The sequence below is a fragment of the Gadus chalcogrammus genome, chromosome 17, assembly GCF_026213295.1.
Source record: "Gadus chalcogrammus isolate NIFS_2021 chromosome 17, NIFS_Gcha_1.0, whole genome shotgun sequence".
Classification (NCBI taxonomy): Eukaryota; Metazoa; Chordata; class Actinopteri; order Gadiformes; family Gadidae; genus Gadus; species Gadus chalcogrammus.
The window spans coordinates 3,800,493-3,814,609 of NC_079428.1; the positions used below are offsets into that span (position 1 = coordinate 3,800,493).

The 14,117-nt window shown below is 47.7% G+C and overlaps 1 protein-coding gene across 1 annotated transcript; it reads right to left on the reverse strand.

Moving 5' to 3' along the window:
- Nucleotides 1-25: 25 nt before the first annotated feature.
- Nucleotides 26-10,918, reverse strand: LOC130370107 (solute carrier family 2, facilitated glucose transporter member 4-like). Its single transcript, XM_056575787.1, has 11 exons — nt 10,476-10,918; nt 7,007-7,102; nt 5,882-6,042; nt 4,331-4,455; nt 3,879-3,994; nt 2,827-2,989; nt 2,325-2,512; nt 1,283-1,387; nt 1,023-1,124; nt 616-813; nt 26-262 (listed from the first exon to the last, which is right to left on the reverse strand). Exons 1-11 carry the CDS (start codon nt 10,509-10,511, stop codon nt 35-37), a joined length of 1,518 nt encoding a protein of 505 aa, XP_056431762.1. The 5' UTR covers nt 10,512-10,918; the 3' UTR covers nt 26-34.
- Between the last annotated feature and the right edge of the window lie 3,199 nt (nt 10,919-14,117).

Here is a 14,117-nt window from a genome sequence, read left to right on the forward strand (position 1 = left end):
CCCCCCCCCCCCCACACCACCTCCAACACCCTCCTCAGTTCAGGTCATCCCCCAGGCAGTCGAGCTCGGTGCTGAGCTTATCTGCGTCCAGGCCCAGGCCCAGGTCCATGTCCATCATGCCAGACACCGGCCGCTGGCCGAAGCCGGCGGAGATCTGGTCGAAGGTCTTCCCCCGCGTCTCCGGCACGCGGAAGAAGGTGAAGACGAGGAAGAAGAGGAGGAGCCCGGCGAAGATCAGGAAGACGTAGGGTCCGCAGAGGTCCTGTGGGGACGACGGCGAGGGCAGAAGGAGCAGGAAAAGACGCGTGAGGGATGGCAAAATAAACGGCGGGAGGATAACGTGGGAGGTGGGAGGATAATAGCGAAAATAAGTTTGCCATTGATTCGCCATTACAAGCCGTTTGAAAAACTGCCCTTTCCTGTGCCTTAGTGACATCACAAGTCCAACTAGACGTATGATGGACAGCTAAGCAATATTAGCTACAATGCACTGGGAAGGCTGGTGGACCGATCTATCCATCATACATCTAGGTTGACGCGCCCACCTGTGATTTTCAAAAAGGTTCATCACATGTGGAGACAGACATCAAACCTCAAGTCAGAAAACAAACTCACAGCCAAGGACTGGAAGCCCATGCCGATCAGGAAGTTGGCGGTCCAGTTGGAGAAGCCCGCCACCGCCATGGCCGCCGGACGCGGGCCCTGGGAGAACAACTCGGCCACGAAGAACCAGGGGATGGGCCCGGGCCCGATCTCAAAGAACGCCACGAAGCCGAAGATGGCCAGCATGCTGACGAAGGGCGGAATGCTGTCCTGTGACGCCACACGAGAAAACATCGAAGGTGGTCTTAACTTGTAATGTACACACGATGCTACACTTTGACTATACAGCACCTTTCAAAACAAAGTTAACAATGTGCTTAACCTGCACCCTAAAAAGGTTGAGGAGTAGGAGAAGGTCGTAGCGGTGTACCGGGGAGGGGGGAGGGGGGGGGGACTGATGAAGTCGTTGAGGAACTGACCGATAAGGCGAGTGCCAATGTCATGACGAGGGCACACACACACATCCCTCCCAGTCCCAGCATATGGAGGGTCCGTCGGCCCATCCTCTCAACCAGGAAGAGCTGTCGGCAACAAGTCGGACAGATGTGTTACGACAGCTGTATCGTGAGCACGGTCACAATTTGGCTCAAATAATGTATCACATTGTCTTTGTGAGATGATTGGGAGGATGTGAAGATAACCCTTTAGGGAGGGGGGGGGCGGCGGTAGGACTACTGACCGACACCACAGTGAAAGCGCAGTTGACGACTCCAGCTCCTATCGTAGCGTAGACGGGACTCTGCACCCCAGCCTTCATGAAGATACTGGTGGAGTAGTAGAAGATCTGGTCAGAGGAGAAGTAGACAAGGGGACATTTAGTTTGGGCGTTTGTGCTCCTGTGATTACCATCTCATGCGTCAAACTACAACGGCTTTATTTAAAGATGTTTAAATAGTCAGTGCAATGTTCCCGACGTCTCACTGTAGGATCCAAGATGCAATAAATCCTCCTTGAGTCTTGAGGCAAAACATTACAAGGATGGATACAATGAAAGGCTAATCATCAACATCACGACTCAAGCGATCAGCAATAATACACAGCTGTGACTCTTAAAGGACCCTCAATTGACAATCAACAATCAAAATAAAAATGTGATTGCGAAAAAAAAATCTAATCAATTGATCCACCAATCGATCAATAATATCAATAACTCAAGAGGACCAACGGCAATCAATCAACAACAGCGAAACATCCGCAACTCAAAAAGAAACAATCAACATTCCAGTCGCCAATAATCGACAATCAAAAATCAACAATTGTCCGACAACAATCCCAACAATCAACGACTCAAGAGGACCGACTCTAACCCTAACCCACAATCAATCAGCAGAGAGCGTCCATCCGTAACCTTAGGAGACTTAACTGATCTGGCCACATCTAACGCTTGAGACCCTTATATTTTTCTTTTTTATTTACTCATCCCCTTTTATGTATTTATTTACTGTATTCTGCACTTGCTTGCAAGTTTTCAGTAAGACTGCATGCAATGTCAGCTTTGAGCTATCTTATGTTTATTTCATTTGATTATCATGTTGGGTTGATATAATGTATTTAATATGTTACTGCTTGTTTGTAATGTAATTAATGTCCTTTTTACTGCTTGTTGTCAAATATGTTGTACGTCGACTTGGAGAAATGTCGGCTTTGTCACGTACGTCGCCTTTGACATCGAATTAAAGTAAAGTGATGAAATTCCGTTAAAGTAAAGTAAAGCGACCCACAGCGTTGACCCCGGACAGCTGCTGGGAGAGCTGCAGCAGGATGGCGATGAACATGGGCTGCCGGTACACGTTGGAGCGGAACAGCTCCGGGATGGACACCTTCCTCTCCATGTCCATCCTCCTCTTCTCCTCCTTCATCTCCGCCAGCAGGTCACCCACGTCGTGACGCCCCGTCAGCCGCCGCAGACCTGGTGGGGGGGGGGGGGGGGGTCGGGGGTAAGTAAGTAACTAATTTTTCCGCCTCTGATTGGTTAGAAGGGCTCCCCTTTAGATCGTGTTTGTTTAGATTAATCCTAGCTGTTTGGGGGGGGTTAGGTTTAGGGTTAGGGTTAGGGTGAGAGTGAGGTTTAACCATAAACCTAACCCTAACCGAACCCTAACCCTTAACCTAACCCTTAACCTAACCAATCGGAGGAGAGCCCTTCTAACCAATCAGAGGCGAATCAGAGGCGAAAAAGCGGGTTTTCACAGGACGCGAGCAGAACACCCGCCGCTCACTCACCGTTCTTGGCCTGGTGCTCCTGGCTGCGGACGATGTAGAGGAAGCGGGGGCTCTCTGGACAGAAGGGCAACAGTGCCATCTGCAGGACGGTGGGCAGAACCGTCACCCCCAGCAGCACAGGCCACAGCGCCTCGCTGCCCAGCAGGGCCTCCAGACCCAGCACCTGGGAGGGGGGGGGGGGATGGGAGGGGAGAGAGAGGGGGAGGAGAGAGAGAGAGAGAGAGAGAGAGAGAGAGAGAGGGGAAAAATGATTGTGGACGGATGGATTGACAAGTTGGTCAGATAGACAGACAGACTTTTTTTTTCTGGTTATATCTTTGTGTAGTTTTGATTTAGTTTTGGTTTAGTTTTTAGAGCGATTACTTTCTCCCTGCTCGTTAACTGTGTTCCCCCTGTGCTGATTGGTTCATTGTTTCCTGGTGTGCTGATTGGTTCATTGTTTCCTAGTGTGCTGATTGGTTCATGGTCTCCTGGTGTGTAATTGACGTCCTGTTGGCTACCTGGGCTGCTATTGGTCAGATCTGGGTCGCTTTGTTGTGTCCTTGAGGTTTGTTCAGTGAGTGATTACCAAGGGGTGCAGTGGGTCGGGGGACACGTCAGCCTTTTTGTTCCACTATAAGTCCACACTTCACCACTTTGATGACCTATTTCATTCACTACGCCCGATTTCAACTTGTTGCTTTTGGTTCATCCCTTGGAAGAAACAAGTAAAGACTTTTCATTTGCACCTTTGTGACGCCTCGGCCAATCGGACCCTGATCTTTGAAAGACAGACAGACAGACAGACAGAAAGACAGACAGACAGACAGACAGACAGACAGACAGAACCGCAGACAGACAGACAGACAGACAGACAGACAGACAGACAGACAGACAGACAGACAGACAGACAGACAGACAGACAGACCCACAGACAGACAGAATGCCAGACAGACAGACAGACAGACAGACAGACAGACAGACCCGCAGGCCGACAGACAGACAGACAGACAGACAGACAGACAGACCCGCAGACAGACCCGCAGACAGACCCGCAGACAGACAGGCTGTACCTGTGCTATGAGGATGCCTGTGACGATGGCCAGCTGGTGTAGCGTGCCCAGGGCCCCCCGTAGGCTGGTGGGGGCGATCTCCCCCACATACATGGGGGTGAGCCCGGAGGCCAGACCTGCACACAGAGAACCGCCGGGGTCAGCAGAAACGCGGGCTCTCTCCAGCCCGACCAGGCTTTCATGATGAGGGACGCAGAATTACCGATAAGCCCTGCCTTTATCAAGATGGACGCCCGGGTAACAAGGAGGGCTTACGTAATCACAACACACCGACATGGGATTGTTGTACGAGTGAAAGGGGAGAGCGAGTGTGAGCGAAAGAAAGAGGTGTGTGTGTGTGTGTGTGTGTGTGTGTGTGTGTGTGTGTGTGTGTGTGTGTGTGTGTGTGTGTGTGTGTGTGTGTGTGTGTGTGTGTGTGTGTGTGTGTGTGTGTGTGTGTGTGTGTGACTGACCGCAGTAGGCCCCGATGACGAAGCGTCCCAGAACCATCATCTCTATGGAGCGGCAGATCTTGGACATGCCCATGAGCCCGCCCCCGATGAAGGCAAACAGGTTGTTGATCAGCATGGCTTTCCTCCTAGTAGCACAAACAAACACACAACGTACACGCTCTCTTATGAAAATCCCGTGAATACGTCACAAAGGTTCCAGTAATATTTCCAAAGGGATTCAGAGTTCCTGTAAATTATTAATCTATATTATTTGGGTAATGAGGATATGCAACCGATTTTCAGCACTATTAATCAGTGAAACGTTTTAGACTAATTAAAGTAAATGGCAGTTTTTCATGCCAGATCTGTTCTAAGCCTCTAGGTGGCAGCAGTCACATCCAAGATTTATATATACGGTGACTAGGACTACTTCTTTGATATCACGATTTAATGCAAAACCACATTTCAAGGGCACAGTAAAGCTAATAAACAAAGAGCAGGACAACACAACTATAACCCATAACCTACCAATGACAACACCGTCTTTGTTCAACGGGATAAAACATTTAACACTACGCCATCTCATCCCATAAAAGTTATTTTTGAAACAGAGACGGCTACGCTCATGCCCGACCTAGCCCTTTGATAAACACGTGATCCCGTCAAACAATGTCCTCCCGTAAACCCAAACCCCCCGGTGTGCCCGACTCCATTTATACCCCCTTTCAACAGCCGAGGGGGTTGGAAAGGCTCCCACGCTGGAGCTCGGGTTACTAATAGAAACTGGGTCGGCGTGTGCCACCTGAATCCCCTCCATGCCGGCGGTCGAGAGTCATGGCTGCGTCATGACTCAGATCTCTTAAGGCCAAGCGAAGCACCTGTGTGTCGATCAGCTGCTGTCGCTAACCCGTAGCACTATGTTCCAGTGGTGGGTTCATGTTACGGCGACGTCGATTCTCATCGTTGCCCGCCATGAAGTCGCCAACAGTGCCTCTGGTGATCTTTATCACGCGTAGATGAATGTGTCATAGAAAGTTCATGCCCATGTATGCAAACAGCCTCCACTTGTCCATCGTGAACAAAAAGGGAAGCATAGCGATACCTCAGGTATCGTCCTTGCTGCCACGCCCTTTGATTGGCTCCTAGCTTATCGAACTAGAGGACTCTCTATAAACCACGTAACCAGGGGCAACAAGCAGGGCCGATTATAACCATACCCCAGAAATCTTAAGGTAGTTATTTGATTGGCTCGGAGCTAATAGAACCAGAGGACCATCTGTAAACCCCATCACTGGTAACCAAGGGAAACAAACGGGCCTTGTGTAAACGTACCTCTGAAATCCTGAGGAAGCCATTTGATTGGCTCCTAGCTAATAGAACTATAGGAGCCTCTATAAACCCCATCACTGGTAACCAAGGGCAACAAACGGGCCGTGTGTAAACGTACCTCAGAAATCCTGAGGAAGCCATTTGATTGGCTCCTAGCTAATAGAACTAGAGGAGCCTCTATAAACCCCGTCAATGGTTAACCGTGGGCATCATGTGAAGTGGGACACTCCCCCCCCATCCTACCTGCCCAGCCACTCTGAGACGAAGCCCACGCAGAAGGAGGAGGCCATGCCCCCGATGGAGAAGATGGCGACGGACAGCGACCACAGGGAGGTGAGGGTCCCGGGGGAGATGGGTTCCCCGTACCGGTGCTGCCACGTGGCATTGTAGTCCTGCTCAATGATCTGAGAGGGGGAGAGAGGGGGAGAGAGAGAGAGAGAGAGAGAGAGAGAGAGAGAGAGAGAGAGAGAGAGAGAGAGAGAGAGAGAGAGAGAGAGAGAGAGAGAGAGAGAGAGAGAGAGAGAGAGAGAGAGAGAGAGAGGGGGGGGGGGGGGGGGGGAGAGAGAGAGAGAGAGAGAGAGAGAGAGAGAGAGAGAGAGAGAGAGAGAGAGAGAGTGGCGAAACATGTGTAACGAGCATGTTGACATGTCTTCCTGCCGGAATCTGAGGTGTGTATCAGTAACATCTTAAACACATTATGGCATTTGTTGAACTCGGAAATAGTAGCCGTAAAGGCTACACAGCTTTCGGACTCTGTTCTTTGTGTTTTCAGGGCCAGCCAAATTAAACTTGAATTGACAGATTAATCTACACGGTTGCATTCAGAAGTCCAAACTAATTCGGATTTTGTTTTTTTCGTGTTGTACCTTCCCTGCTTCACAGTGCTCTTCACAAAGATCCAGATATCTACACTAGAGGATACAAGACCAAATGTCCATTTGGATGATTTTGGCTTATTGTACATAACCCATTTGTATCCAGAGATGATCTCAGCAGTATGTGTTTAAAATCGGGTAGTGTAGTCCTGCGTGGTAAAGAGGGTCAAACGACCCATCTTCCGAGGTCTCTGTTGCTCCCACATACTCCATACTAGTCAGGGAACCCTCTCTCTCTCTCTCTCTCTCTCTCTCTCTCTCTCTCTCTCTCTCTCTCTCTCTCTCTCTCTCTCTCTCGCTCTCTCTCTACGTTAATAGTCGTAAAACAGTAAAAGGCCTAAAAGTTCTGTCTAAAGATATAGATCCATTGAAAGAAAGATGCAAGTAGACCAACGTAGAAATCGTAGAAAACGTTTAAACTAATATTGCAACGCCTGGTTCAGAATAAAGAGATTAGCACGTGTGTGTAGATCGACGCGGTCGCGAGACTTACCTTCTGGGGAGCATTGATGACGCCGATGTTGTATCCGAACTGTAGCGACCCCAGCACTGCGGTGAACACGGACAGAGCAAGGGTCCGGGTCACCGTCTGGGTGTGGAGAGAAAGGAAGGAGGAGGTGAAGGGAAGGAAGGAAGGAAGGAAGAGTGGAAGGAATAAAAAAAAAAAAAAAGGAAAATTAGCGAAAGAAAGAATGAACGGAAAAGAAATAAAGGAGAGTTAGTGGGTCCAACACACTGCTTTTCGGTGTGCATCCCTTCACCTATATGGCGCGGGGTCTGCTTAGCTCAGGAGGTAGAGCAGGTTGACCTGTAACTGGAAGGTGGCTAGTTTGTGTTTCTGAGCAAGATACTTAACCCTAAAGGCTCCTGACGAGCTGGCTGTCGCCTTGCATGGTTGATTCCGCCATCGTTGTGTCAATGTGTGTATTAACGGCTGTAAGTCACATAGGATAAAAGCGTCTGGTAAATGCCCTAAATGTACTGACACTCTCTTCTTCTTGACCCCTGCATTTCTCTCCCCTGTCTAGCTATGGTCTCAGAGCCTAGTCAGGACGCCCTGCCCAAGCAGTGGGGTTGAACCTGGGACACTTGCTCATCCTGTATACAGAAGTACTGGACAGGTGCCCCCCCCCCCACCCCCAAGGTAATGTTACCCAACCTGTGGGTCTGGGGCCTACTTGGGGTTTCGCCCTGAGACGAGGATGGAGTTGAAGGAGATTGCACATTTCCGAGCTACAGGTATTGGATGATGCATTTAAAGAAATTAAGAAATGACCACGGTAATTTACATACCAACCGATTGCCCAATGATCTGTAGTTCAATGTTGATTGGGTTAAAACTATGTGCGTATGATAAACGACGTTTTACAAAATTGGGTAAGTTAAAGCCTCTCTATTTGGAGTTGGTGACCGCCGGCTACTGAAAGCTGTGTGCAGGAGTCAAGAGAGAGTTGGCCTCTTAGGCCCCGTTTACACGAGGATGCTTGCGGGTAAAAACAACCAAATATTTTATCGGATGTGCCTTTCGTTTTGACGGTGACAGCGTTTTTGGGGCAAATCTGAAACCATCCTCCAGAGTGGAAAACTTGAATACGATCCGCCGTAGCGTTTCCGTCTACACTGCATACTACAGAGAGAGATCGATAGAACGGCTTTAGGATCACAAACTTTTGCCCAGAGCAGGATGTGCAGAGGTCCTGCAGATGTTAAGATACACATAGACACAGCTTTGGTCATGGTTATCAAGAAGTGAAGAAATAATGTCCGAGTAACCAGCATGTTGAGGAAGAAGATAAGATTATTTGTCTTGTGATGGTCACGCTGTTTTGGACTGATTATGTAATATTAGAATGCTGTTGTCCCATCGTTATGTCTGCTATATATATAACCACGGGATCTCATAAGAGATCTTATTCATTTGGGAGATTACAGCACACACGCACGCACACACACACGCAAGCACACACACACACACACACACACACACACACACACACACACACACACACACACACACACACACACACACACACACACACACACACACACACACACACACTCACTGAACTTATGCGCCCCTGTGTCCCAGCAAGCCACACACACCTGTCTCCACGCTGATTGACAAGAGGTCCCAAGACACACACACACACACACACACACACACACACACACACACACACACACACACACACACACACACACACACACACACACACACCCTCCACTCTATTCTGCAGGCTGTCTAAGGCAACACATTGAACGACACTTCGACAAAGGGATTCTAAAAATCCTAAACTCAAGCTATTTCTGACGGAAGACTTAATTCGCAGACGCACTGAAGTACGAATAATTACAAGTGTACAAGCATTTCATCAACATCATCAATATAAACCGATAAGGATAAGGATAAGGAAATAAAGGTTCATGCTTTCACATAAGAATGAGGATCATACCCAACCATGCAAAAAGCTTATCTCTTGTATCTCTTGTTTACAACATATCTAATGTGCACCTTGTTAAATAGCGCACACTCAGCAGGTTGCTTATCTTTATTCCGTGTTATTTGAATAATTGCATTAATTTTGAATGTCTTTTGGCCATGGGGCCGACACAAAGGAGGCATTATACTTGCACAAGCGACATGCTGTAAGGCCGGGGGCTGGCTTGCAGGAGGTTTGTTTAATGTGTGGTTTGACTTTTCTGCAACTTGTGTCACCTGTGGCTGATGTCAACAAACCCAAATGTAGTGGTTGTACGAGTGAAAGGGAGAGAGAGTGAGCAGAATATGTCTGGCGGTATGTGTGTGTGTATGTTCTCATGTAAAGCATATCAACACATTTTCAAGAATGAGGAAATTCTTGTTTTGGGGGTTTTTGTTTCCTTGTTCCGTTATTGTGAAACTATGAATTAGGCTACATTCGATGCATGGATTTTAATCACAATCATTATCTTTGACATATTATTGTTTTTCATTGCAGTTAAAAGTTTACACCTTTCAATTTGGGATTTGCAGAACCAAAATATCAAAAATTCTGGTTCAACCGCTAGAAGTCTTTATCACAGAGACTGATCTACAGCTGGATCGATAAATGACAACTACAGCCAATAAGCCTGGGATGATGTGTGTTAGGTTATAGCTGCCATGGCCCTTGAGCAATTATCTTCTACCTCAATTAATTTGGATAGGATAAATCCAGCAGTAAAATTTGACATTTGTCATTTTAAAAGGAATCAAAGTAATAGGATCGTAAAACTCATGGTAGACCCTGTCCTGCGCGTGAATGCTTCCACCGAGTTAGAACAGGGGAAGGGGTCTTATTAGTGGTAAGTTGAAACCATGAGTCAAGCATGCCATTTCAAAAATTCTGATTTACTTCAGCTGACCTCCTGGCACGCGCACACACACGCGCACACACACACACACACACACACACACACACACACACACACACACACACACACACACACACACACACACACACACACACACACACACACACACACACACACACACACACACACACATCACGCACGAACGAAAACACACTAGCCTACTCAAGGTCACCTTTCACAACTTACAAGAAATCTCTCAGAACAGTTTTTGCGGCAGGATCTCATAAATAGGCAAATTAATAGATTTTAAATTAAAAAAATATTTGACCACAAGTTCTATATTACACAGTATAAACGCAAATAATCGAAATGATATAGCTTGTCGCAATAATAGCCATGCAGAGACCGTCGGAATCTCCACGAACAATTATTTACATTCATGAATTACTTTGTAACCTGAACAAACGAGCCATTCTGACGATATCATCCATGGAACAAACGGTGACCTATCAACAAAGCGTGCGTAAACGCGCGCAACGGAACCGCCACACACTTCTGCAAATGTTCCTAACGGTACTTTTTCTGGTGTGAATTTAGTTTAATTTCTTTTTAAAAGAGCCGCACATTACCTCCCCCCCGTTCAGTTGCTGGAATCCGGCAGGCATGCTTGGACAACGAGAGACCCCGAAGAGCAGCCGGTGACAGTTGCGTCTCGCTCCCCCTTCGCACCAAACAACAGGCTACCACGTGAAACTCACTCGTAACAAAAACAATCCCGTCCGAGATCTAATTACAGCCCCCTATCCCCGACCACCTAAAAAAAAATGGACGTAGTGGCAGCGTGGAGTCCAGGTAAAGTAGTTTGGTTTCCGTAATCATGTCGTGCATTTGCACTCGCGCGTAGTTTTTTCCGTGCGCAATATGGTTGTCATGGGCGCACGGCCAGAGTTGCTTTAGTCGTCCCGTGGGCTGATCTTGAAGGGCCCCAGCAGAGGTCGAACTTTGTGGCACCACGAAAGCAGGAAGCCCTCATGCCATTGGCTGCAGGGCTATGACAGATTGTTCACTGTATGCATCAAATACAATCCCACTCACACACACACACACACTACTACACACAAGGCCTGGGGTTAACAGACTCCTAAAATAAAAGGCTGCATTCAAAATAAAGATTCACTACAAAAGTTTGTTTCAAATCAAATCAAGAGCGAATTGTATCACCTACGGGGACATAAAAAAAATTTAATATCCAACAAGTTACAGACCCTAACAGTTTTTGTGGTTCGAAATCCGATTTCAACATTTTCTGTGGCTCTTTTTGAAGCATACAACATCCAATAGGTTTGCCGGATGCGTTATGTACACATATTCTTAGGACAATAGTTCCAAGTATAGAAATATAGCTCCAATTTTTTCGGCACCAGGACATGGGTTTTGAATGTCCACATTGAAGAAGAACACCCTGTCCTCTAAAGGGTCCGGGCGTCCCCTCTGTACCTCCGGTGGGACCGGGCGGGCCTGACCCGCTTCTTCGTCAGAAATCGGGGGGCTCGCCTATCTCGCCACCCGGTAATATCTGCCATTGTCTGCTCTTCCACAGCACATAACCCACGGCTATTTTAGAACCGCCAGCCACAGAGAACGGAGAGAGGAGGCACGGGACGAGAGAGAGAGAGGGAGAGAGAGAGAGGGGGAGAGAGAGAGAGAGAGAGGGGGTGAGAGAGATGGTAGAGAGAGGGGGTGAGAGAGAGAGAGAGAGAGAGAGAGAGAGAGAGAGAGAGAGAGAGAGAGAGAGAGAGAGAGAGGGCGAGAGAGAGAACAGGTGGTGTTCTCCTCAATTTCGGGGTCTTCCGACGCACCACCCCCTGTGTTAGCACCGTAAAGTTTGGCCCCGGCACATGATGTTCACTGAGTCTCTCATGGGCGTGTGAGGCGGGGAGCGGGTGGGTGTGTGGCGGGGGAACGGGTGGGTGTGTGGCAGGGGAGAGTGGGGCATTGGTCGGGCGCTGCCCACGAGGTACACAAGCTACTTCCGCTTTCTCAGCATCCCTCAATGACCCTGCCCTGGTGTCACCTCCCCACCCCCACCGCCCGGTGCCTCCCTCTGCACACGTCACCCGCTGTCTCACGCCACCCGCTCTCGGCATGCCAGCCCTCCCCCCCCCCCTCCTCCCCCCCCCCCATCACCCTCTCCTATGTGTTCTGATTTTGCACCGTAGTAGACGGATAAATCCAGACCGGAGACGGAACCGGAACCCAAAGCCCACTGTGAGAACCCCTCGGTCCACCATCAGAGCAGTGCGTGTTTCATTAGAGTTACCCTGGGCCCTGGCCCTTAATCACCTCGAGAGGCCATCTTGATTGCAAACACTCGCCGTCCAACTAGCGAGCAGAGCCCAGAGACAGAACCAAGATGTCCTCTTTAGGTTAATAAGGCCCATGGGGTTCCATTTTACCTCTGCATCTATGTCAATACAAATGAGTCTGGTATAGTAGTACAGCCAATGGGGAAGAAGACAACGCACCACCATAGTCAAACTGCTGTCTTAGCAAATCATAATAACAACAAGTGGATCCAAAACACAGCATTGGTGTTGTGCCATCACACACACAGGCCTGCTTTCCCTCGCAACTTAACACTCCTCCTCCTCCTCCTCCTCCTCCTCCTCCTCCTCCTAAAATAAACAGCATTAACTCCATGCAACGCTGTTCAAATGTCACTTCTGTTGTTCCAGGCCTGGCGAGGCACACATGCTACTGTAACCCTCCACATGAATCACGCCACCACACAGCATGTGACTGTCGTGTGTTATTAACTTGGGTGACCAAAGAGGATGATAAAAATATCATTACCCTGTAAATAGCAAGTGTGTGTGTGTGAGTGTGAGTGTGTGGGTGCGTGTGCGTGTGTCAGTGTGTGTGTGTGTGTGTGTGTGTGTGTGTTTGTGTGTCTAGGGGCTCAGCTGGCATTGTTTATTTTGTGCGCTGCTTGCAGTAAATCTTATAGCTAAAGACATGTTGATTTGAGGGTCAACTTCGTCACAATCCATACACGCTGAATCTAACCTCCAAGGCAAGGGGTTTGAGCCATTGTGCGACCTTAAATAAGTTGAGGACAGTTGTGAATATACTTCTATTTGTCCACCCTAGAAATATCTGAGCTCCTGGATGGTGTGGACATTTTAAGATGTGAGATACAGTAGCCACTGTAACAATTGCAACCTATTAACTTGGATTAATGTTTCAGAATCGGGTCTATTAAGGACCTCCCTTGAGTCTGCAATAAAGTTTGAATTGAGTTAAATTGATAGGATTTAAACCCAGATGGGTTGATTCACTTATGTCGGCTGGGATGTAACACAAACACATAATGATTATGAATCGCGAATGAAACTAAGTAGGATCGTATTGTATTAGAGGATTGGGCGTTACCTCTTGGGAAAGTTTTCGTGAAAAACAAATCCACCTCTTTCTATCTCTGTATCTGTCTCTTGTTTCTATATTGTAGCACTTAAATGCTGTTGCTTTACTTATATTGTGAATTTTTACGTACTCTGCATTATTCTTTAGTGTATCTCCATTTTTTAATGCACTTACTTTATATTGCACAAAGGTGTCAGTAGAATAAATGTAACATAATGTAATGTTGCAAGCGATACATACAACCCTCTGTCCTCCCTACAGGGTGAATGGGACTTTATTCTTTAGTCTATAAGCGGTGGTGGAGGTGGTGCTGGTGGGATCAAGTTCATAATGAACCCACTGAACGCCAACAGCGCATTCATTCAAAGGTCACGCGGCCAAAAGAGGCACGGACCACCGCCCGGCAGTTCACAGAGACGGTAGGTCTACGTACGGAGGCCGCAGCAGTCTCTGACACGTTATCGTCTGTTCCTGCAATACCAGAGGCTGCAATTTCAGGACCGCAGTTCTAGGACCTTTGCCTAAGACACCGGCAAAGGCGAGTACATCTTTCCTAGGATTGCGTTGCAAATAACTTAGATATAGACCTACATTAATAAATGGCTTGATTTAGATCGTTGAATGGTTAAGTTTAGGGGTTAGGTGAGAAATGGTTAAGTTTAAGTATTAGAGATGGTTAAGGACACCACTAGAGGGCAATGTACTCCTCACATTCCTCCATCATACATACATACTATTTGTAATAATAATATTATTATTTGTATTATTATTGTAGGTCGAAGTGGAAGTAGTCCTTTACATCGTTTTGTGAGTTATTATTGATAATCGAAACTATTTTTACTTTTACT

Excerpts from the sequence above, each read along its gene's own strand:
- LOC130370107 (XM_056575787.1), bottom strand. The coding sequence starts at position 10,511 with ATGCCTGCCGGATTCCAGCAACTGAACGGGGGGGAG. Across the intron at positions 7,103-10,475 it reads AGCAACTGAACGGGGGGGAG|ACGGTGACCCGGACCCTTGC; the intron begins GTAATGTGCGGC and ends CTCCACACCCAG. Across the intron at positions 6,043-7,006 it reads TCATCAATGCTCCCCAGAAG|ATCATTGAGCAGGACTACAA; the intron begins GTAAGTCTCGCG and ends TCCCCCTCTCAG.